Source organism: Phalacrocorax carbo, chromosome 25 (assembly GCF_963921805.1).
Source record: "Phalacrocorax carbo chromosome 25, bPhaCar2.1, whole genome shotgun sequence".
Classification (NCBI taxonomy): Eukaryota; Metazoa; Chordata; class Aves; order Suliformes; family Phalacrocoracidae; genus Phalacrocorax; species Phalacrocorax carbo.
The window spans coordinates 1,491,081-1,514,744 of record NC_087537.1 but is presented as its reverse complement, the minus strand read 5'-3'; the positions used below and the strand labels follow the sequence as shown (position 1 = coordinate 1,514,744).

General features: G+C 71.6%; 1 protein-coding gene across 3 annotated transcripts; it reads left to right on the top strand.

Moving 5' to 3' along the window:
* Positions 1-1,534: 1,534 nt before the first annotated feature.
* On the top strand, positions 1,535-23,446 carry RARA (retinoic acid receptor alpha). 3 transcript variants are annotated; one of them, XM_064472976.1, is made up of 9 exons: positions 1,535-1,746; positions 9,003-9,298; positions 20,320-20,468; positions 20,563-20,704; positions 21,625-21,785; positions 21,871-22,047; positions 22,126-22,330; positions 22,597-22,755; positions 23,095-23,446. In XM_064472976.1, exons 2-9 carry the CDS (start codon positions 9,121-9,123, stop codon positions 23,304-23,306), a joined length of 1,383 nt encoding a protein of 460 aa, XP_064329046.1. In that variant the 5' UTR covers positions 1,535-1,746; positions 9,003-9,120; the 3' UTR covers positions 23,307-23,446. The 3 variants fall into 3 exon arrangements, with proteins under 3 accessions (XP_064329046.1, XP_064329047.1, XP_064329048.1); XM_064472977.1 differs by lacking the exons at positions 1,535-1,746; positions 9,003-9,298 and adding an exon at positions 14,938-15,162; XM_064472978.1 differs by lacking the exons at positions 1,535-1,746; positions 9,003-9,298 and adding an exon at positions 15,751-15,790.
* Positions 23,447-23,664: the final 218 nt, after the last annotated feature.

Here is a 23,664-nt window from a genome sequence, read left to right as displayed (position 1 = left end):
GCTACGGAGGGGGTGGTGGGCTGGCCGCCACGCACATCTGGGAGTGATTTGGCACATTCCTCTGGGCTGAGCACATGCCGGCGGCTGGGCCTCGCCGTGGCCGGCAGCCCTGGCGTGTTGGGGAAGGGACGGGCGGCAGCGCCAGGTGGGGGGTGCCCAGGCCTCGCTGCCCACACCTGGCTCAGGGTGTCCCACCTCACTTTGCTGAGCACAAGGGGGAAACTGAGGCATGGGAGCGCTGCTCAGTGTGTCCCAGTGGGCACCTCTTGGCATGGGTGCCGCAGGGCCTGGGCAGGGTAGGGGGGCAGCAGGACCCCCATGATGGGTGTGCTGAAGCTGCCCAGACTCCTCACACGTGTGTCTTCCCAAGGAAGCTCCTGTCCCACTGTGCCCCCAGCCCTCCTGCCATGGGGCTGGGCTGCACCGGTGGGTGCTGGGCTCAGGGGTGCTGCTTTTGGCAACAGCAGGGCCTGGCTCCCGTCCTGCCTCGGTTTCCCCTGGACGCTGTGTGCAGGTGAGGAGCAGCAGAGCTGGGTGTCTGCAGCCCTGCCCCATGCTCACCCTGACTCTGGGTGGCCCTGGGGGCACCACTGCAGGGGTGCCGGCCGCCCAACCCTACCCCACCTGGCTCTGGCCTGGGGCTCCTGCATAGCCCTGTCCTGGTGCGGGGCTGTGCCAGGGCTGCCCCAGCGCTGCAGTTTGCCTTTTATTTCCCTTTTTTGCAGCAAAATTGCTTTACACCCTCGACTGCCTTTGGTGGGCTCTGGGTGGTTGTGGTGTGGGGGACACTGGGGTGCTGGGGTCATCACCGGGACCCCAGGATGGGCGTGGCTGGTGGGGGCAAGGGCCCTGTGGGTGCAGCAGCCGGGTTAATGGGAGCCGGTGTCCATGTCCCCATCCCTGTCCCGGGGGTCAGTGGCCTGGCTGGGGGCAGAGAAGCCCCCCCTGGGTGTGGGCACTCTACATCCCCAGGGGGCTGTGGGTACCCCGCACCCCTCCCTCCCCGACCCTGGGGCGGAGGGAGGCCCACCCTGAACCGCCGAGGTGGCTCAGGGCACCCCTCACCACCCCCCCCCAAAATTCTGCCTGATCCTCCCACTCCCACCCCCACCCCACCTGGTGGTCCCTGGGTGGTCCCACCTCCCCGTCTTTCCCCTCTGAGGGGGAGGGCGGAAACGATATTCCGGGACCCTCCAGCCCTTCACCCGGACACCTCCTCAGCGAGCGGGGCGGGGGGGAAGGGGCAAGCAGGCTGCGATGGCACGGCCCCTTTAAGAGCTCCCCCCTCCTCCCCGCGGCGCGCGCACCCACTTTCTCTCCTTCCGCCTTCTGGAGACTTCAAAGAGTTATAATGTAGCGCCGGCCCCGCCCACGGCCCGCCCCTCCCGCCAATGGGGCGCCGCCTCCGGCGGCGCTCCATTGGCGGGAGGGGCGGGCCGTGGGCGGGGCCGGCGGGAGGGGCGGGGCGTCTCCATTGCTCCCCCCCCGCCCTCTGCCGCCGCCGCCGCCGCCGCCCCGCCCGGCCCAGCCCCGGGTAAAGTTTCCCCGCGAGCACATGACTCGCAATGGCCGCGGCCGCCGCTCGTTAAACACCCCCCCCTCCCTCCCCGCCTCGACCCCGTTCCCCGGTTTCCCTCCTCCCCCTCCCCTTTTCACCCTTAGGCCGGGGCGCCCCCGTGCCGCCATGCAGCCGCCACCGGGAGCTCGCCGGTTTTAAGGATCTCGCTGTGAAGTCGCCGTGATCAGGTAACGAGTGGGCCCCGTGGGTGGCGAGGGAGGTTCTGTCGCCGTCCCGGTACTACGGTTAGAGCTGGGGACACACACACACACACACGACACCCAGCCCGTGGTACCGGTGGGAGGGGTCGCCGCCTTGGTGGGGGGTGCAAAGGAACCGGGAGAGGGTGGTGGGTGCCGTCCCACCGGGAATCCCACCCCACGGTGGGTCGGGGTGGAGGGGTGTCCCCGCCCCTGGAGGGGCTGCTGGAGGTTCTGCAGCGGGAGGGCTGCCTTGGGGGGGTGCTAGGGCCATTGGGGACCCCCCCGGGAGGCGGCGCTGGGGATCCCCCTCCGGTAAGGGGGAGGATCCCGGGGATCCCCCGTCTCGGTGGAGGGGTCCCCGCGGGTGGACGAGGGCCCCCGCCCGGCTGAGGCAGCCGTGAGCCTCGGAGGGGCAGCGCTGCCCCCCGCCCCCGTTCCGGATCGCGGCTTTGCCCCCGGGCTGGCAGTGCCGTCTGCCGTGTCCTCCGCCCCCCCCCCCCCCCCCGGCCCAGTTACCGACGCTGGGATCCCCCCCGCTCCCGGGACCGGCTGCCTGGACGCACCCGAGCGCCCGCGCTGCCCCCCACCCCCCCCCCGTACCCCCCCTCCGGTGAGCGCCCGGGGTAACCCCGGCGCGGGTGGCTGCGGTTCCCCACCGCCCCGGGAGGGGGGCCGGGGCACGGCCACGGAGCGCCGTGCTGGGGGTACCCCCCCGGGAGACCCCGGGCCCCCCCCGGCGCCGTCGGTGCGCGCAGCCACGTCCCCCCCCCCCCCGCCCCGGTCGGGGGTGGGGGGGGTGGGGGGGGCTGAGGCGCTTCCCCTTTTCGGGGCGCGGTGGGGCCGGGGCGCCGGCGGGGGGTGAGCGGGGCCGGGGGCCCGGGGGGCGGCGGGGGCCGGGGCTGGGGTCCGGGGGGCGGGAGCGGCGTCTGCGCCGTTTCCTGGCCGGCGGGCGGAGGAAGCCATCGCTCTCCGCGGCTGACAGGGCGCTGGCGCGGCGGCGGGGCCGGGGGGGGCCGGCCGGGGGGCGCCGGCCGCCGCCTCCCCGGGCCGCGGTGGATGCCCGGGGGCGGCCCGGGGGTGGCGGAGCCTCCGCGGGCTCCCGGCAGCGACGGCCGGGCGTGGAGGGGGGGCTGCCCCGCCGGATGCTCCCTGGGGGTGGGGGGAGCCCCCCGGGATCGGGCAACGGTACCCCAGCCCGGGGGAGGGGGTGTCCACCAGAACACGCCCGCCCGCCGGAGCCGGGGTGCCCCCCAAATGTGTGCCTCTGACCTTTGACCTCGTTGGACAGCGGGGGGGGGGCTGTCCAGCCGCACAGTGGGTGCTGGGGTGGGTGGGGGGACACACGGGCACTCACGGGCGCTTCCCCGCACTGGTCCCTGCCGCAGGGACGGCCGTCCCGCTCGGGGGTGCTGGGCCAGCGGCTCTGGGTGCGGCACCCCGACCGCCAGCCTCCCTCTGCCGGGATTAGCGGGTGACAGCTTGGTGGCTTAGCGGCCCGGGCCGTATGTCACCCGTGGGCCCTGCGTCCTGCCCTTGGGGGTGACCTTGCTGTGGTGTGGGGACACGTGTTTCCACGCGAGTGGTGGCACCACAGGTGCCAGTGGGTGCCCGTCCCCTTCATCCACTGCCACGCTTGTGGCCCCCCCCGCCCCCAGGTGACACGGCCACCGCCAGCAGGCACCGGGACAGCGGGGGGGAGGGCAGGGCCCTGTGCCCCATCCCGCACTGCCCGGTGCCCGCGGGTGCTGTGTCCCTGCCGGGATGCCCGGCTTTGGCCAGCTGGCCTTGCGCACCCGCCGTGTCCGCGGCGCTCAGCCCTCGTGCTGGGAGCAGTGACACGGCGGCTGAGCCCGGGGAGGGCCCGTGCCGCCGCCTGCCCTGCGGCGCTGGGATTCACCAGCTCCGCGGCTCCGGCTCTATTTATAACCAGGAGGCTCTGGTTGTGTCGACGTGCCACACGGCTGTGCCGGCCGTGGGCAGAGCCTGCCCTGGGCCACCAGCCCCGGTGCTGATGCCAGCGCTGCCAGCCTGGGGGGTGGCATGGCTCTGGGGTCCCCATGCCCTTTTTGGGGTGCTGCTTTGGTGCTTTGGGGGGGGGGCTTTGGCCAGTGGAGCTGTGGGGCCCTCGCAGCACGTGCCCAGGGACCCCTGGCACCCACAGGCACCCCATGTTGTGGGGCACCCGTGTGCTGCAGGGGCCCCGTGGGCTCGGAGGGAAGGGCTGTGGTGCTGGCAGGCGCGGGGGGGGGTGGGTGGGTGGTGAGGGGGGACTGCGATCATATCTGCGGTGACACATGTGCTGATTACAGAAAATGGGTTAATCTCCCTGCGGCTGGAAGCGGCTTAGTGGGGGGTGGCTCGTGGCAGGGCCCGGCGAGGGGCCGCGTGCGCCCGCCCTGGCCTCCGCCATCCCCGGCTGAGCCACGGCTGCCAGGCTTGTGACGGGGGACATGGCACGGCCACGCATCTGCACGCCGGCCCGCAGCCGGCCCGCTTGCGGCGCGGTGGGTGACGGTACCTGCAGCCCAGGGCGGTTTGGCCCCCCCCCAGGTATGCCAAGTCTAAGCCTGGCCTGGCCTGATCCCAGCCTTCAGGAGCCTGCCGGGGCCGGGGGCACGGTGCCACCAAATCCCGGTGTTTGGGGGTGCCGTGCGGCTGCCTGCCCGCTGGGTCCACCCACGCCAGCCCTGGGCGCCGTGTCCCGAGCGGCCCCGTGCTGCGGGCCGGCGGCGCAGCCAGCTGCACTTGTCTGCCGGCTGTCGCCGAGCCAGAAAGGGCTGTCTGGGGCCGCGCTGTTCCCGGCACGCCGTTCCCAGGGCGCCGGCTGCGTGCCGCATCCAGGGCTAAAAACAACCGGGGGCTGCTGCAAGCGGCTGCCGTGGTGCAATCCTGCCGCTTCCCGGGAGCCCACGAGGAACGGGAATGGGGCATCCCGGGTCCACAACCCCCTCCCCGGCAGCGGGCAGGGCTGTGGGACCCGCGGTTCCCTTGGGCTTGACCTGAGGGTCGGGGCTGCACCGCGGGGTGGGGGCTGGGGGTGCCCCCTCTGAGAGCAGGCAGCACTGGGGTGGGGGTGGGGGTCCCCAGGGTGCCACAGGCCATCCCACGGTGCGAGGGGCTGGTGGGTAGGGCTGGCCTGGTCCCCGCTGGGCCTTTGGGGCTGAGCTGGGCTGGCTCGCTCCTTCCAGGGTTCGGTGAGCCGGTACCCGCGGGGCAGCTGGGCCAGGGCACTGCTGGTGCCAGAGGTGGCGTGGCGCAGCCGTGCCCGTCCTGGGGGCTGTGGCGGGGGCCGGGGCACCTGTTCCCGCAGAAGAATGGCACGTCTGGCGGCGGGTGCGGGAGGTGTAACCGGAGTGGCGCGTTCCCCGCGTAACCGGAGCCGGCCCGGTCGCAACAGGTGGAATTTCAGTTTGTGGCTCCCACCCGGCAGCGGGACGTGGGGGGTGCCGGGGTGAGGACCCATACCGTGAGGCCGGCAGTGGCTCCCTGGGGTGCCTCTGTACCCCCATGGGGTGGGGAGGCTGGTACCGACACCATCTCCACTGGCCAGCGCAGGGTCCCTGGCCCCACGCCCGTGGTGGTGGAAGCCAGGGTGCCAGCTGTGGGTCGCTGCTGGCCCGCAGGGTGCCATGGCACGGGGACGCCGGCGCTGCCTTGGGACCCGCGGTGGGGCTGAGCGAGCCCCTGGGTGCGCCGCTGGTCCTTGGGAGCGGCGTGTGAGTCCTGGGGTCTGCACCGGTCCCAGCGCTCCCGAATCCCCTTGAACAGGGGCGGTGGGGAGCCCCGGCTCCGGTGCACACCGCCTGTGCCGAGCGTGTGCCGCTGGCTCCGGCCCTGCCGCCGGGCTGGGGCATGATTCACGCCTGCCCGGGGACGTGAGAAACGTGACGGTGACTCACGGCTGAGATGCTTTGGGGATACAGGGAGGGGGTCTCGCTCGGCAGCCCTGCCGAGGGGGCACCTCACACCCCCTGCATGGCACTGGCTGGCCCAGGGGGAGCCAGGGGACCCTGGCAACGGGGGCGGGGGGCAGCCGGGCCCTTGGCCTCGCGTGTGAGGCCGCCCTGGGCTGGGCGCTGACAGCAGCGAGGAAACCGCAGGCTGCGACCGCACAGCGGCTCCGCGGGCGCTTCCTGCCCTGCCCGGGAGGCTGCCAGCGGAGCGGGGCCACGCTGCTCCCCCCGCACTGGCGACACGCACCCCCTCCCTCCACCCCTGCGCCGTGGGGCGGCGTGGAACCAGGGTGTCCCTGTGACCTGTCCTCCCAGATGGAGGACGTGGGCAGCAGCCACCCCTGCCAGATTTGGGGACATGAGTGAGCTGGCACGGGTCTGGGCTCTGGGAGGGTGGGCTTTGGGGTGGCAGCCACGGGCAGGGCAGGGGAGCGGGGTGGCAGGGTCTGGGTTGGCAGGGGAGTGGGGTGACAGGGTCTGGGGTGGCAGGGGGCCATGGCAGCAGGGCCAGGGCTGAACCGAAACCTGGCTGCCCGGGAATCGAGAACGATGAGGGGAAGCTGCGGCCAGGAGCGCGGTGCCCGCAGGCATGACAGGAAGGGCTCGGTCACTGCCCGCCGCCCCACCAGGCACCCCGGAGCAGCCCTGGCCCCGCTTGCCCCTGCAATGCTGGGGGGGGGAACAGGGCGGTGCCCCTGCTCACCGGCATGTCACATCCGGGTGCTGGCACTGCCATCGCTGTGTGCCCCGGCAGGAAGCATGGCTGCGTTCGGTGTGTGACATGAGCAAGAGTTGGGGGGGTGCTGCCTGCACCGGGGTGGGTCAGGGTGCCCGTGGGGTGGGATGGTGGGTCCTGCCTGGCCCCCGCAGCGGGCAGAGGGGTGTCGCGGTGCCGCCGTCCCGGTGCAATCCCTGTCGCTCTGTGGTTAGCGTTGGCTGCGCCGGGTGCAGGATGTGGCCCTGCCCGGGTGTGGGCAGTGAATCCAACCTGGGGTTACAGCTGGGGGGCTGCATTTTCCGAAGGGGTCTCTTGAAGGGGTTGCACCAGCACTGCCCGGCTTGTCTGGGTGTGTGGGGTGGGTTTTGTGCCCTGGTTTGGGGTCGTGGGTGGCTTGGGCTATCGTGGTCCCCCCTGCCACACTGCTGCCGGTCCTGGGAACGGCTCTGGTCTGCGCATCCGTGCGTCCGTCTGCTCCGGGGGCCGCCCCAGGCCTGGGCGGGAGGTTCCTCGTGGCTGGGATTTGGCCCGGGCCCCGCGGCCGTGTTTTCCGCGGGGCTGGAACGAGGCGCTGGATTCCAGGAAGCTCCGGGCCCCGTCCAGCTCCGGGGACTGGAGGAAAAGGCGCTGGCGAGGGCGAGTGTGGGCCCCTGCCGAGGGGCTGCACCGCCCCAGCCCCATGCTGCTGGCCTGGGGCGCTCCGGGAACGGGACCTGGCCAGGATGCCCAGGACCCCCAGTTGGGATGCCCATGACCCCCAGTTGGGGAGCGGCCGTGTGTGGGGGTCTGTGCCAGCACAGGGGCCCATGGGGGGCTCCTCTGGGCTGCAGTTTCTTCTGCCCACGGGAACCCATGGGATTCGGGCTGGCCAGGCTCCCCGGACCCTCCTGGCCGCTGCTGGTTCTGTGGGGGTGTGGGGAAGGGGCCGGGGGGTCCGGCAGCTGCCCATTGGGTTTGGGGCATACGGTGGCCGGGCCAGCGATGCTTGGCCTCACTCGGTCCCAGGCCGGCGGTGTGCGGGGGGGGTGTGGGGGGGCAGGGAGCGGGTTGAGTAATTGGGCCCCGGCGTGGCTGGCGCGGTGCCCGGCGAGCACTTGGCACTGGCAAACATAAACAGTTCTTCCCGCGCCTCCCTCCCCTCTGCTTCCCCCCGCCGGCACGGCTCGGGGGCCATGGGCCTGGCTGCAGGGACCACGGGCAGCCCCCCACAAGTGGGGGGGCTGTGGTCCCTGCGGCGCCATGTGGGGACCCCATGCGGGGGCCGTCCCCTCCCCAGGGCTGAGCTGTGTCCCCTGTGCCCGGGCAGATGCTGACCCGGCGTCCGGCACCGTGCCCTGGCAGTACCCGTGGGAATCCGGCACGCGCTGCAGCAGCCAGCGGGGCACCCTGTGCTGTGGGGACACACGTCGCCCCCACCCCAGCTGCCTCTGGGTGCCCACCCTTGGACCATGGGTCTCCCCATGGGTGCTCCAGTGGGTCCCCACGGGTCAGGGACAGCACCGGGGCTGTGGGTGCTGGTGTGAGCTGGGAAGATGGGGGTTCTGCCTCCAGTGGGTGCACCCAGCTGGGGGGTGGGGGGGTGAGCAGGGCCGTGCCCATCCCAGCCCCTCCCCAGCGCCTCGCCGGGCGGCCCAGCCTTGTTCCTCTGGATCCTTTTCCGCCTCCGCGGGGCTGGGAGCCAGCACTCTCGGCAAATAAACAGCCCCCGCCGGGCCCTGCGCCAGCGCTTAAATAAACAGCCAACCCGGGATTGTGAAAGCCCCGTGCCCCCCTTCCCACCGCCACCCCCCGGCCTGGCCTGGGCCGTGGGGTCTGTGCCCCGCCAGGCTGGCGTGGGAGCTGCCGGCATGGCACACGGCATAGCCTGGCACACAGCATGGGGCAGGGGCTGCGCCCCGAGGGGCAGAGCCCAGCCCTGCGGTGGGCAGCCAGGCTGGGTCCCTGGGGGCTGGTCCCAGGGGGATGAGCCCCCTCTGGCCCTGGGGCTGGGTGGCTGAGGCCCCTCGCGCTCAGCACAGGCGTGGGGGGAGCAGAGCTGGCGGGGGCGCGTGGCCGTGACAGCAGAGCTGGGCTGGAGCAGAGCTGCTGTCCTCAGGGGACCCCGGCGTGCCTGTTTCCCCCCCCCGGCTGCCTCGCAGCACCCAGGTTGGGCCAAGGGGTGCTGCCCCCCTGGGGCCCCCCACGTGCCCCTGCTCCCAGGCCAGGGCTGGAGGAGCAGGTTTGGGGCCGTTGTGTGGGACCTGGCCGGAGGGGGTGCCCTGGGGGGCTGCAGTGTCCCCACACCGTCCCCTTCTTCCCTGCCCCCTCGCCCGCTAAGCCGGGATTAGCAACCTGCGCCTGCCGGGCCCCGCCGGTCGCGGTGTCGTTAATCTGGGGGATTGTTGTTAATCTTGTGGGGAGCACTGGGCCCAGCCGGCTGCGCCCTCCTGGGGCCGGGATGGGATGTGGTCCCTGGGTGGGGGGCGTGGGGGATCTGGGGAAACTGAGGCACGGCTGGTGAGTGCCACATCGGGGTGGGGGCCGGGCATCCCAGCCCCTCTGCTAACCCCCCTTCTCTGTTCCCCCCGCAGTGTTGCAGGAGCCGGCACCGCCAGCGAGGACAGCCGTGGGGCAGCGGGTCGCCCGCGGGCCCCATGCTCTGCTCGGCGCCCCGTGCCTGAGAGCCCCCCAGCGCCAGAGACCCCCGCCATGGCCAGCAACAGCAGTTCCTGCCCCACGCCAGGAGGGGGGCACCTCAACGGCTACCCTGTGCCCCCCTACGCCTTCTTCTTCCCCCACATGCTGGGGGGGCTCTCCCCTCCCAGCACGCTGGCCGGCATCCAACACCAGCTGCCCGTCAGTGGATACAGCACCCCTTCGCCCGCCAGTGAGTACTGCGGCCCCGTGGGGGGGCACAGGGATGGGACGGGACCCCCGGCACCGAGTTGGGCATGCAAGGACCCCTCTGTGCCGGGGTCTGTCCCCAGCGTGGCACACGGGTACTGATGACCCCAGGCTGCTGCTCCGGCACTGGGCTGTAACCTGCGCCGGGGTGGTGGCACCAGTGAGGGGGTGTCCCCGCCACCGCATCGCCCACCTGCGGGGAGCTGTGTCTGGGGGGGCACCGGCTCCTTGCCTGGTGGGAAGCAAGCCCTGGGCGCTTCCCCCTGTGTGTCCCTGTTAGTGCTGCTGCTGGGGAAACTGAGGCACGGAGCGGGCAGTGGCACCCGGCGGGGTGTGTGCGAGTTAATTGCTGCTGTGTGGCCGTGTTCGTTAATGGCTGTGTTTATACCCTGGTTGTTAACGGCCCAGCTGGCCATGGTTAGGGGCGGTTGGCTGCCACCATCCCCGGCACCCACCACGGCCGGGCTGGGAGACGGGGGGCTCGGCGGTGGCGGGGAGCTGGGGGAAGCTGGTGCTGCGCTGTGTCCCCGCGGTGGCTCTTTGTTCGCTGGCGGCGCGGGGGCCGCCCGTGGGGGAGGCGATGAAGGCAATCATCGCGTCTGCTCCTGATTCAATTTCCCCCTGACAGGGTCGTCCATCACGGCCCCGGTAATCACCGCCCCGCCGCGCCGGCAGCTGGGAGCCGCTGGAGGTGGGCTCCCGGCCGGGGTCCTCCCTGCACCGTCACCCGGCCCTGGGCTCATGGCGTGCCTCAGTTTCCCTGGACCACTCGCTGGGTGCCATGGGGTGGCTGCTGGATCCCTTCCCATCCAGGGCAGCGTTGTGGATGGGTGCCCTTTGCTCGTTCCCGTGCTGTGCTGCCATGGGTGCCCTGGGGCGCCTGCCGCCGGGGAGGCCCCCGTGGGTCGGGGTGTGGTGGGGCCCCCCCAGCCCATCCCTGGCCCCGGGGAACGGTGCAGGCCCGGGCAGGGCCGGCCCGGGGCGCTGTCCCCCGCCGGAGCCGCCCCGGCGGCGGTGGGACCCAGTGGGACCAGTTCAGCGACTGGGTGGCGGTGGGTGGGGCCCCTCCCCCGCGCTGGCTCTGGGGCCATTCCCGCACGGCGTTGTGGGAACAGGCTGGGGGGGGGGGGACGCCTGTTGTCCCCCCATTCCCTGACACTGGGGATAGGGGCCACAGGCAGGGGGCCGGAGGGTGCCCCTGGGCTGATGGTGGCTGGGTGGACCGTGCCTCAGTTTCCCCTTGGCCTTCCCTGTTGTGACGTCCTGGGGGGAATGCAGGGGGTGGGAGTGCCGTGCTGCCCCCCCATCGCACCCGTACAGCCTGGTGGGTGCCCTGTTTGTACAGGTGCTGCAGTATTTGGTGTGTGCCCGGGGTGCTGTGGAGGGCCCCGGTGCAGCTACCCTGTCCTCAGGCGTGTCCGGCCCCGCCACTGGCCCGCCCTTGCCAGATGTGCTGCAGCTGCGCGGCCTTGGGGCTGATCTGGCTGGGCCCTCCTGGGGGTCCAGATGTCCCCCCGCGGTTCGGCCAGGTGCCCCGCTGGGGCCGTGGGTGTTGGGATGGGGATCCAGTGGTGTTGGTGCTGCAGGGGAGCTGCTGGTGCCGGATCTGGCCCGCCGGGGTGCTGTGTGCTTTGCCCCCCGGCGTGGGGAAATGGGATTGGCCGTATCCTGTGCATGGTGCTGGGGGCTGCCCTGCTTGCCCTGGGTGCAGGGGGACCCACTGCACCCCCTGGCCTGTGGCGGGTGTCCCTGGGTGCCCTGGGAGCTGCCGTCCTGGCTGGGGCCAGACCCATGTGTGGGGGTCCTTCGTGCCGCGAGTCGAGAGCTCCGGGCAAAGGGGAGGCGAGTGGAGGTGCCAGGCGTGGCCCTGGGGACCCCCGGCACGGCCCCCCCCCAGCAGAAGTGCTGCGGCTTCCCCTGCAGGCTGGCGACAGGAGCCCCTGCCCCACGCCCGATATGGGGCACCCTGGGGTGGGCAGGGGATGGTGGTGGTGGGGCAGCCACTGTGGTGTGGGGCTTCTCCATGCACAGAGCTATGTGTGGGCACGTGTGCACTCACGCCGTGGGGTGTACGTGTGTGTGCGCCCGTGCAAGGGGCTGCGCACGCGCACGTGTCTGGTGCTGCGCGCGTGTGCTGCTAGCCGTGCCCACACGCGTGTGCGCGCAGCCGGAGCTGCAGGGGGGCATGTGAGTGTGCGCGGGGCCGAGCGGCTGCGCGGGAGGGGTGTCGTGTGTGTGTGCACGCCGGCGCTCAGTGCCCGGCCCGCTGCGCGTGTGCCCGTTCCTGCGCGACCGTGTGTGCGTGCCATGTGCGGTGCGGAGCCGCCCGTGCCCCCGTGCCAGGTGTGTGCACGCGTGTCGGGGCGTGTGGGTGCCAGGGCTGTGCCTGTGCCCGTGTCCCTGTCCCCCAGGGCCTCCCGCCGCGGGGCCTGGCTGTCCCCGGGGGTCCCCTCCCCTCGCCCAGCGCTGGCCCACAGAGGGTCTCGGGGGACCACGAGGGATTCCTGCCCGCCACCCTGCGAGGGGCTCCCTGGGCTGCCGCCCCCCTCAGACCCTCCCTCCGCCCTGGTTCCCAGGCTGCGGGAAATGGGACCCGGGCGCGGCCCCCTCCCCCTGCAGCCGGGCCCCCCTGGCCCCGCTCTCGGCTGCCGGGACAGGGGGCCCCGCGGCCGGGCCTGGCCTGTCACCCTACCCGCTGGCTCCAGTTTCCTCCGCGCCGCAGCCGCTCCCCCGCAGCGCCCCGTAATTAATTAATTTTTAAAAATTAATGAGCAAAACGTGCTCCCTGAAGGCTGGGGGCTGCGGGTGGGGTGGGGGGGGGCAGCGGGGCTGGGGCGGGGGGGCCCCGCTTGGGGCAGGGGATAGGGAGCCCCTGTGGGGTGCGGTGCTGGGGACCCCCTGGCCCCCCCATCCCGGCCCGGGGAAGATTGATGAGGCCGGGCTGGGCGCTGGGCCCCCGCGCCTGGGAAAGCCCATTACGGCGGAGGTTTTCTATCACTGTCACGGGGGCCGGGGGGAGCCGCCCGCGACGGCCGGGAATTCGCCGCGCTCAAAAGCCGCTGAAGGGGATAAATGGGGTCTTTTGAAGTGGGCGGGCGAGAGGGGGGCTGCGGGGCCCCGAGGTGCCGGCGTGGGGATGGGGGGAAGGGGCCTGGACCAGGCACCCTGTACCCCGGGCTGGGATGGGTGGGTTTGCGTGGGGGTCCTGGGCGTCCCAGCCCACGTCCCGTTGTCTGCTGGGGCTGTGACTCCACGCTCCTGAAATTCCCCACTCTGGGCACAGCGGGGTCCCTCGGGGTGTCCCCATGGGCTTTGTGGCCGGGTCCCCATCGTGCTCGTGGGTGCGTCTTGTGCCCTGCGGAGCATCGGCCACCCCCTGCTGAGGGGGAGCCCCGTTCTGGTGTCTCCAGGGCGTGTGGTGGGGTGTCCCCGACCCTCTCGCACGGTGGGGCTGCGTGCGGGGCGCTCCCCTCGCTCAGTTCCTCTTGGCTTCTGCATTAAGGCTTTGGGATTTTTTTTTTTCTTTCTTTTTTTTTTTTTTTTTTTTAATCTCTGTTTCTTCCTGTTGCCACCGGCGTGGGACGGGAAGCGCTGCCTGGCGGGGCGGCCGCCGGCGTGCGTGCATGGCACGGCTGTGCCGTGGCTGAGCTGTGCGGTGCCACCGGCCTGCGTCCCCTCCGTCGCAGCCACATTCTTTCCAGCCCTGGTAAATGAGTCAAAGCAGACATTTGTCATGTTCGCTGCAGGAAGTTGGAGGAATGCTGGGCTTTTGTTCAGAAACCTGCTGGCTAAGCAAAGCCTTTGACTTTCTATTATTATTTAAACAGGCGCTGCTGATCTGCTCTGCGCAGACACACATATGCACACACACGCACGCACACACATATGCACACATGCCTCCCGGCCTTTTTTTTTCTTATTCTTTTTTGTTTTCCTCCCCTTTCCCCCCCCCCCGCTCTTTTTGGGGTGGGGGGGCAGGTTGCGATGAAAGCAGGGCGGCTGTGGCTGCTCACTTTGGGGCCGGGGTGGGGGGGCTGCCGGGGTGTGTGGGCGTGCAGAACGCAGCCGTGCCGGCAGCGGGTGCCCTCAGCCTTGCGGGGGGTGTGTGCGTGCACGGTGCCGCGTGTGCGCACACGCATGCACACGCACAGCTGCCCATGCATACTTGCATGTGGCTGTGCAGGACTGGCGTGTGCAGCAGCGCCTGCATCCTCCCATCAGCGTCCAGTCGTGCACACGCGTGTGCTCCTCCGGCCCCTCGCCTGCAGCAGGACCCGGCCAGGGGTTTGGAGGGGCCCTGCAGCACCCCGGGCTCTCCCTATAAGGACACCCTTGCAGGGGCCGGGGCAGAGCAGCCCCCCGGGGTGGCAGAGGCTGGGTGCCCGCCGCAGAGCACGCCAGGGCTGGGCCCCCGTGGGGTGGCTGTGGCGGCGGTGCTGTGCTGCAGGAAGCGAGAGGGTGGGTGGGTGAGAGCGTGCGGTGAGGTTACCAGTGCATCGGGGAAGTGGCACTGCCGGGGCCCCTCCTGCCAGCCCGGCCTGTGGCCGCCGTCCCTGGCGTGGGTTGGTCCCTGTTTGGGTGCGGGCGACGGGCCCGGGGCACGTGGGGTGATGCCAGTCTGCGCCCTCGCTGCTTGGGCAGCCCCACGCAGGGCCCTGGCCTCGGGGTGTCCCCTCCCGTGGGGAGGGGGGAGCGTGTGGTGCTCTGCCCCACATGGGCCACATACACACGTGTGTGCAGCGGGGGTGTGCGCACACAGATGCAGTGGGGGCATGCATGCACACGCATGCACAGATGTTTGTGTGCACACGCTCAGCTGCTGCTGTGGGTGGTGGGGACACAGTGTCACACGCATGTATGCGTGTGCAGGAGGAATGCACACACGTGTTTGTGCACACAGGCTCCCCCATGCACCGTGGGAATGTACACCCACCCATCCACCGGTGCACCAGGAGCACGCGTGGGCCCCTCTGCAGCGAGACGGCCACACATGTACGCCATCATGCAGTGGGAACACGTGTGCACACATGCATGCACACACGCGTGTGCACGCACACACACCCCCCGCACCCCCGGTGGTGGTGGTGGTGGGGGGTGGGATGTGGGGGGGCCGGGGTCAGGCCGAGGTGAGCCCTTCCCCGCCGGGTTCACCCGCAGTTCACCCGCATGCCATTAGGCAAATGAGCCGCGGCCCCGGGCAGCCCCCAGCCCCGCCGGGCGCCCCCCGCCCCACTCCTGCGTGGCGCTGGCCCCGCGCGTCCGTGCCCCGCCGTCCCCGGTGCCGGCCGTCCCGGGGGGGGGGGGAGGAGGACGGGGGCGGCCCGCGGCGCGGAGCGGGTTAAGGCTGGGAGGGAGGCGGCTGGTGCCGGGAGGGACCGGGGCTGCCGGAGCCGCAGAGCCGGCGGGGCTGCGCCTTCCTCCCTTCCCCCTCCTCCTCCTCCTCCTCCTCCTCCTCCTCCTGCTGCCGCCGCCTCCCGCCCGGGCGCGGAGCGGAGCGGCGGGGCCCCGCTCCCCGGCTGAGCCGCGGCGGGGCCATGGCAGCGCGGCCCGGGGCGCCCCGGGGGCCCGGCTGCCGCGGGGGGGGGCGCTGACCGCCCGGGGCCGCCCCCCCCCCACCCCAAACCACCCCCCCAAACCACCCCCCCCCGCCCGCCGCCGGACCGGGGGAGCCGCCCCCGCGGCCCCGGGCCATGTACGAGGGCGCGGCGGTGGCGGGGCTGCCCCCCGGCCCCTTCCTCCGCATGGATTTCTACGGGCCGGGCCGGGGCTGCCTGCTGCCGGAGCACGGCCCCCCCGCGCCCCGCGGCGCCCCCCGCCGCCCCCCGCCCTGGAGCAGCGCCGGCCGCTGTAGGTACCTGCGCCCCGGGGGCGGCCGGGCCCCTCACCGCCGCCTCGGGCCGGTGCTGGAGCCCGGCGGGTGGGAAGAGCGGCCTCGGAGCGGGTTCTGATCCGGGCGGGGGCGGGGGTTGCTGCGGGGACGGGTGCTGGCTGCGGGGATGGGTGCTGGGTGCAGAGCAGTGGATGCTGGGGCTTGGCCGCGGGGTGGGGGGGAGCTGAGCTGGGTGCTGATCCCCGGGGGGTGCTGGGCTCGGCCCCCGGCCCAGCGCCCTTCCCGCTGCTTCCATCGCCAGGCCGGGCTCTGCGCAGATGCCGCCGGCTCGGCCATAAACAACCCTTGTCCTATTTCGGTGAGAGCTGGGACGGCCGGGCTGGGGCCGGGGCCGGGGCTGAGGCGGGGTCCGGGGTCCGGCGGGGCACCCCTCGCACCCCCTTCCCGCGGTAGCGCCAGCTCCCCTGGGCATTTTGCTCCCTCCTGATAAGGGCTCCGACAAAATCCAATTAACTACAGGGCTGCTGTGCCGCCTGCTGCTGCACGGACGGAGGGGGAGCGCCAGCGGGGGCCCCCCTGCCACGGCCCCGCCGGGGATCGGGGTGTCACCCTGGGTGCTGATGGGGGTCCCGGCCAGTCCCACTGGTGGGATCCTGCCCTGTGTCCCTGGGGAGGGTCACAGCCTGGTGTCCCCCGTGGGTCTCCCACCGTCCTTGGGGATGGTACCCCTCTCTCTGTGCAGAGGTGGGGACACGGAGGGTGCGGGGGCTCCTCCACACCGGGGCAGGCAGGGGCAGCGCACCCCGAGCTTGCTGGCTGGCCTGGGGGCTGCCACCCCATGGGCGTTGCGGGGCCCCGCTGTGCTTTGTGCCCACCGTGCAGGGGCGAGTGGGTTGCGGGGTGCAACTGGGGTCCGGGTGGGCTGGAGGGGGTCCCACGCCCCCCCTTCAGTGGGCAGTCAGCCGACCTGGCCCGGCGCCCAGGGGACGTGGGTGTCGATAAGGGCCTGGGGAAAGTCCTGCCGGGCTCCATAGGACTTTCACCCCGATAAGGGCTGCGGGGCCCTCCTGTGGGGTGCAGTGGGTCCAGGGGGCCCGCCTTGTCCCCAGGGGGGCTGGTGAGCCTCTCTCCCTGCTGCCGGTTCTCCCTTCCCGTGGCGATGCCCGCTGCGGTGCCCATAGCCGCCGCTGTGCAGGGGGGACATACGGCCACAGCCCCCGCGGTCTCGCTCCCCCCATTGTCTCGGGGCCGCTCGACCTTTCCGCTGGCATCGGGCGTGAGCGCGGCACGAGGGGCCTTTGTCTGCAGCTGGGGACGGCGTGGGGCTGCTGTGGGAGCCCTGCTGCCTCTGTGGTGGGGTGCTGCCTTTGGAGCCCCAGAGCAGGCAGGGCCTGGCAGCAGCTGTGTGTCCCAGGCTCCGGTGCCATCCCCTTAGCACAGGCCCCCCCCCAGATCCCACTGGGGCCGTGCTGTCCTGAGGGGGGTGGCTGGGGGCCATCATCCCCACCCTGTACCCCCAAATCCTGCAGGAGAGGGGCCTCCTGGCCAGAGCCCCCTCCCTGTGGGCTGCAGCTCTATGTGGCCGCACGGCTGCAGTGCTGTGCGGGGCCCCTGCCCAGGCCAGGGCACCTCCAGGCTCTGGTCACGGTGACTGTGACCCGGCGGGCATGTGGGCGGCGAGTGCTGGCGGGACTCCCTGGCAGGGTGCCCTGCTCCGTACGTCACGCCGAGGTGCCGTGTCTCCCCGTGCCCACGGCACGGCTCGGTGGTGCTGCTGTCGGAGATGCTCTGCCTCAGTTTCTCCAGAGACAGCTGTGGCTGGGCTGTGCCAGCCCCGAGGTGCTGGCTGCTGGCCCGGCGCCGGCGCTGCCCTGCGCGGCGGGACACCGTCTCGCTGGCATGGGGGGAAAGAGCTGCTCCTCAGGGTGTGGGGGGCCTGCCCGCCGCTGCAGTGGGTCCTGGGGACGCTGCCGCACCGCAGCTGGGGAAACTGAGGCACGAGGCGGTTCCTGACAGTGGCAGTGGTACTTGCAGGAGCCCACTGAGGCAGTGGGCATGCCGTGCCCGCGTGGATCTGCATCCTGCCAGGGGTTTTGTGGGGTGCTGAGGGGGTCTCAGGGGGGTACGTGGGGTTGGGTTGTGCATAAGCATCGCCCCGCCGGGCACAGGGTGGCCCCGCTGTCGCCTCGCGTTAGCTGCGCTCCGTCACCCCGGGCCAGCTGGTGGCTCACAGCCAGTGCGGTGCTGCGGCACGGCGTGGCGGTGCGGCACATGGGTGACTTGGGGTGGTGGGGACCCCAGGCCCTGGCAGGGAGCAGGACCCCTGGGTCTGCTGGGCAGGATGCCCGATGGGGGCCAGGGTGGCGGTGCCTGGCAGGCTGAGCACCGTGCCTGGTGCCACGGGGCAGGACCCGGCACACATGGCACAGGGCTCCCTGTGGTTTGGGTGTCCCAGCCCCACTGTGGCCCCAGGACCCTCATTCCCTTCTCCCTCGCTCCCACAGTGGCACAGGAATTTGGGGCATGGGGGATCCTCATCTGCAGGAAAGCCCTGGGTGGGTGCCCACCCTCCCGCCGGGTGCGCCAGGCCCCGCGGCGCGGGCGTGGGGCTGTCCCGTCTGGCACGGCGCTGCCTGCCGGATCGGGCCCTGCGGCGAGCACCGGCGAAGCCCCGCTTGCAGCCCCCGGCCGGGCTTTGCTCCTCATCCTCCCGCTCCGGAGGCCGGGGTCCCGTCCCCGGCTCTGGCCTGGGAGCGACGGCAGGTTGTTGGCGGGGGTGGCGGCAGCCCGGACTCCGGGGTGTCCCCCCGGGGCCCTGGCGCACGGTGTGGCCCCGCGGGTGCTTTCCCACGCCGGGGCGGGATGCCGGGTGTCGGGACGCCCCGGGATCCCTTGGCGCGGGCAGGAAGCGGACGGCGGGGCTGCGGGCGGGGGCGGCGTGTTCGGCCGGGGATGTTGGTAGAGCTGCAGCATCTGGTCTGCAGCTGGGCTCTGCTTCCTCCGAACGGGGCCGGGGGTGGGGGGGCAGGACGCCTGGGTCCCTCCTGTTCCAGGAGGGGATGGGGCTGGGGGAGGGGAGGGAGCCCGGGCGCCTGGGTCCCTGGTGTCCCCAGCCGGCCCCTCCTGCACCCCACGTCGCGGGAGCAGGGGAGGTTTGCACCCATCCTGCCTGCTCGGCACCTCTGGGTGCTGCTCTGTGCCCTCCCCTTGTCCCGCAGGGGTGCGAGGGGCACCCAGGCCTGACGCCACCACGAGGGGCTCCTGGGGCGCTGACCGGGCAGGCGGCTGTGTCTGCGGCCCTGTGCCCTCCCCGGTGGCACGGTGGTCCCTTGGCTGGTGGCTGCGGTGACAGGGGATTCCTGCGGCGCTGGCGCAGCCGTGCCTGCCCGGGGACACCGACGTGCGCCGGCGCAGGGGGAGCCGGGTCCCTTCCCCCCACCGCTTCCGCACCCAGCACATCAAAATCTTGTCAAATCTGCATTTTGTGAGTGCAGCTCTCCACGAGGAAGTTCTTAAATTATATAAAAGAGGCGATAAATTATAGACGACGTTCGCTCAGTCACTTTAATGGCTCCGCTCCCTCGAGTGGCAGCGGTGATTTATTCAGTGCCGCCCGGGAAGCGCTGCCCGGCTCGCTCGCCTCCGCGCCCCGCACGATCACCTCCCACGCTGCGCGCTCGCCGCTGCCCCTGGCACGCTCACCTCTGCGCCCCCCACGCTCACCTCTGCGCCCCCCACGCTCGCCTCCGTGCCCCCCGCGCTCGCCTCCGTGCCCCCCGCGCTCGCCTCCGTGACCCCCGCGCTCGCCTCCTTGCTGGCACGCTCACCCATCCCCGGTGTGCTGGGGGGCAGCGTCGTGGGTGCCCTTGTCCCCCCGCGGTCTGTGGTCCCACGGCATTTGGTGAGTGGCCGTGGCACAGCCGGGGTGGGGAGCCCCCCCCCCCCCCAGCCATCACCCCCGAAGCCCCACCGCCCTGGCAGGACGCCGGGTGGACCTTGGTCCCGAGGGTGGGTGCGGGGTGGGTGCCCCTCGTGGGGCCTCTTCCTGCCCCGGCCCCGGGGGTGAAGCAGGGCCCTTTTCGGGGGCCCTTTTCGAGGCGCAGGGGCCAGTGGGGTGGGGAAGGGGGGGGCCGGGCTCCCCCGCCGGGCCTGGCCTTTAATATCCTGTTTGACTGGTTCGCTTGGCTCCGCTGCAGAAAAACATTCGCAAACATCCCGGAGGAGCTGGGGAGCGCTTAACCCCTGCCTGGCTGCGCCCCACGCCGGGGACTGGCGCCCCACGCCGGGGACTGGCACCCCGGCTGCACCGCGACCCCCCCCGCGGCTGGGGCTGTGCTGGGGTGGGGGACGGGGCTTGCCCTGGGGGGCTCAGGCACCTCCTGCGTGGTCCTGGGGGGCAGTGGCAGAGCAGGGTGGTCCTGGGGGTCAGGAGAGAGTGGGTGCATTCCATGGGGTTTTGGGGTGCAGGAGGGGGGGCAGGCATGTCCCGCGAGGTTTTGGGGTGCAGGGGGCACTGGCTGCGCCCCCCATGCTGAGAGGGCCAGTGCAGCACGTGGTGGCCGGGGGCTGTGAGGACAGCACTGCCCTCGGAGCCGTCCCTCGCTGGGGTCCCGTGGGGGGGCTGGCTGGGTGCCACTGTGCCCATCCCTTCCCGGGGGGGCTGGGGGGGGGTCGTGCCTTCAGCCCTGGGGCGGGGGGCTTAGCAGGCTGCCCCCAGGCCATGCATGCATGTGTGCTCCCATGTATGAGTGAGTGTGTGGCACCGGGCCCCCATACCAGACCGGGGGTGCACCGCGCCGGCCCCACAGACGCCGTCAGCGCTGCCCGAGCGGGGGGCTCCCGGGATCCCGGCTTTGTTCTTTTCTTATTTTCTTCTTTTTTTTCCTACTTTTTTTTTTTTTTTTTTGTCTGCCTGAATTCCACATCGTCTCCGTGGCCTGGAAATGTCAAGTTGCATCTTCCCAGCTCGTGTCCTCTCCCCACCGGCCCCGTGCGACCCAGCTCTGTGGGTGGGGAGGGCTGGGGTGGCCACTGCGGGGGACCTCGTGGGACCACTGGACCCGGGGGCCGGCTTGTGGCACTGTTGGGGTGGGGGGGTGCGGGGCAGGAGGACCCCATGGGACCAGCCCTGCCCGGGGGTCTCCGTGCCCTGACCGCTGCTGTCTTCCCCGCAGCTGTGGAGACGCAGAGCACCAGCTCGGAGGAGATCGTGCCCAGCCCGCCCTCGCCCCCGCCCCTGCCCCGCATCTACAAGCCCTGCTTCGTCTGCCAGGACAAGTCCTCAGGGTACCACTACGGGGTGAGCGCCTGCGAGGGCTGCAAGGTGAGAGCTGCCAGCACCCCGCAGCGGGGCCGCCGTCCCCGCGAGTCCCCGGGGTCCCCCGGCCGGCGCTGACCGGGCCGTGCGGGGTCCCCAGGGCTTCTTCCGCCGCAGCATCCAGAAGAACATGGTGTACACGTGCCACCGGGACAAGAACTGCATCATCAACAAGGTGACGCGCAACCGGTGCCAGTACTGCCGCCTCCAGAAGTGCTTCGAAGTCGGCATGTCCAAGGAGTGTGAGTGCAGACGGGGACGGGGTCGGGGACAGCGGTGGGGAAGGGACGGTGATGGGGACACCCTGCCGGGCTGTGGCTGGTGGGGGGGGTCCAGGCATGGTGAGCCATCCCAGCAGCCTCCACTGTGTACCCAGTGAGGCTCTAGGGGGGATGGGGGGGCCCCCCCTGGGTTTGTGTCACAGCCCAGCCGTTGCCTGGGCAACGCGTGATTGATGATGTCAGAGATAAATGACGCTGACGAGGCCTCCTGGCGGCTGCGTGCCAGTTGTCATGGTGCCCGGCTGTACCCCCTGCGCGCCGCGGCATCGCCGGGGGTGGGTGACCGCGGGCGATGGCTGCTGGGGCGCAGCTGCCTCCCCCAGCACCCGGCGGTGCTGCCCCATCTGCCTGCCCCTGTGGGGCCCGCGATTCCCGGGAGGGGGCTGGCACATGCTTTTGGGGGGGTCAAGCACCACGGTGAGGGGGTGTTCAGCATCCCTGCGGGGTGTGGGGCTGGGGCTGCGCCCAGCTGCTCCCCCACCGCTGCGGCCTCGAGGGGGTCCACACGGCCCCCCTCGCGATGAGTGCGGCGGCTCAGCTGCCATTTTCTCTCCCTGGTGTTTTTCTCCTCTGTATCGGCTTTGCCAAGCAGAGCTGGGCGCTGTCCCCCTGGCCGGGGGTGCGGTGTGTCCCCCCCCATGGGTGCAGTGTCACCCCTAATTGTCTCCTAATGACTTGGGGGCTTATTTAAAGGAAAGCTTTGCAGGGCTGGCGGCTCCACTGGCCATTTGTCACCACGGCTGATCTTGTCACTGGCGGCGGGGATTGTCATCCTGACCTCATCTGGGGGGGACGGAGCGTGGTGGGGCCAAGCCCCCCACCCCCGGCCAGGGGCTGGGTGGCGGCGGGGCCGGGCAATGCTGACCCTGCCGTCCCTGCAGCCGTCCGCAACGACCGGAACAAGAAGAAGAAGGATGTGCCCAAGCCGGAGTGCTCGGAGAGCTACATCATCACGCCGGAGGTGGAGGAGCTCATCGAGAAGGTGCGCAAAGCCCACCAGGAGACCTTCCCCGCCCTCTGCCAGCTTGGCAAATACACTACGGTGAGTGTCCGGGGGGGTCCTGGGGCGGGGGCTGGGGACCACGGCAGCCCCCCGCCGTGCCCTCACCTCCCACCTCCCTCCGCAGAACAACAGCTCGGAGCAGCGGGTCTCCCTGGACATCGACCTGTGGGACAAGTTCAGCGAGTTGTCCACCAAGTGCATCATCAAGACGGTGGAGTTTGCCAAGCAGCTCCCCGGCTTCACCACGCTCACCATCGCCGACCAGATTACCCTCCTCAAAGCCGCCTGCCTCGACATCCTGGTGAGAGCAGGGACGGGGACGGGGATGGGGAGGGGGAGAGGGACACCAGGCTGAGCCCCCCGCCCTCGTCCCTCCCAGATCCTGCGGATCTGCACGCGCTACACGCCGGAGCAGGACACCATGACCTTCTCGGACGGGCTGACGCTGAACCGCACGCAGATGCACAACGCCGGCTTCGGGCCCCTCACCGACCTGGTCTTCGCCTTCGCCAACCAGCTGCTGCCGCTGGAGATGGACGACGCCGAGACGGGGCTGCTCAGCGCCATCTGCCTCATCTGTGGAGGTGGGTGCTGGTGGGGGGGTGTGCAGGGGTGGGCACCCTGCCCAGCGCCCTGGTGGACCGCTGGTGCCTGCCTGGCTGTCCTGCCCAAATGGCTGACCAAAAAGACCCCCAAATGGTGCCCTTTGCTGCATCACAGCAACCCCAGTGACCTGCCTCGGGGCCCAGTACAGGGAGCTGGGCTGTATCTGTGCCCGCAGCGGGGGCAAGGGGGAATGATGGGATGTGCTGACCCCTCCCCCCGTAACCACTGTCACCCCCCACCCCAGACCGCCAGGACCTGGAGCAGCCCGACAAAGTGGACAAGCTGCAGGAACCGCTGCTGGAGGCGCTGAAGATCTACGTGAGGAAGAGGAGGCCCAACAAGCCCCACATGTTCCCCAAGATGCTCATGAAGATCACAGATCTCCGCAGCATCAGCGCCAAGGGTGAGTGCTGGGGAGGGGGTGGCTGCCGTCCTGCGGCTCCGCGTCCCTGGGGAGCATCCTGTGGGGGCACCTTTGGGCTCGGCATCGTTTGGAGGGGGACCAGGCTGCTCATCGTTCCCCAGGGCATCGTCCGGAGGGGACGAGGGAGAGGATACCCGCAGCACCGCATCCTCCAGGGGCGCTGGGGACACGGCCATTGTCCCTTGTCCTCAGCACCCGGGGGGGAGCAGAGGGGGTGGGGTTGCTGGTTTGGGGAGGGTGCCAGTTTTGGGGGGTGTGTGTGCTGGTTTCGGGGGTGCCGGCAGGGCCGTGCCCCACTCACCCTGACCCTTCCTGCAGGCGCCGAGCGGGTGATCACGCTGAAGATGGAGATCCCGGGGTCGATGCCACCCCTCATCCAGGAGATGCTGGAGAACTCGGAGGGCATGGACACACTGGGGGGGCAGCCGGGCGGCCCCCGCACAGGCAGCCTGGGGCCCCCCCCGGGCAGCTGCAGCCCCAGCCTTTCGCCCAGCTCCAACCGCAGCAGCCCGGCCACGCACTCGCCGTGACCCCGCGCCTGGCGCGCACCAGGACAGAGCCCGGCACGCCGGCGCGCGGCGGGGGGACCCTGCGCCTCGGCCCTGGCTGCGGCCCCCCCGCGGGGGTGGACTCCTCAGCAGCCCCCCTGCCGGCGCAGCCCCGGGATCCCCCCCCGCCAGAGCGGACCCCGCGGGGAGCCCCGCAGCCCCCCCCCCGGCCACCCCCAGCGCTGGGCGAAGCGCGTTGGTTGAGTCACATTTCAGGGGCGCGGGAGCCCTCGGCCGCGTCCCCAGGGACGCCCCGGCCCCACCAGCACCAGCACACACGGGATCGTGACCACCGAGCCACCCCCCCCGCCGTCCCGGCCGTCCAGCGGGGAGGACCCGG

What these genes read in the sequence shown, in the direction of transcription:
- RARA (XM_064472976.1), top strand. Translation starts at nt 9,121, where the DNA reads ATGGCCAGCAACAGCAGTTCCTGCCCCACGCCAGGAGGGGGGCACCTC. An exon ending in AGTCGGCATGTCCAAGGAGT is followed by an intron (nt 20,705 to 21,624) that starts GTGAGTGCAGAC and finishes CCGTCCCTGCAG; the next exon opens with CCGTCCGCAACGACCGGAAC. An exon ending in CCGCCTGCCTCGACATCCTG is followed by an intron (nt 22,048 to 22,125) that starts GTGAGAGCAGGG and finishes CGTCCCTCCCAG; the next exon opens with ATCCTGCGGATCTGCACGCG.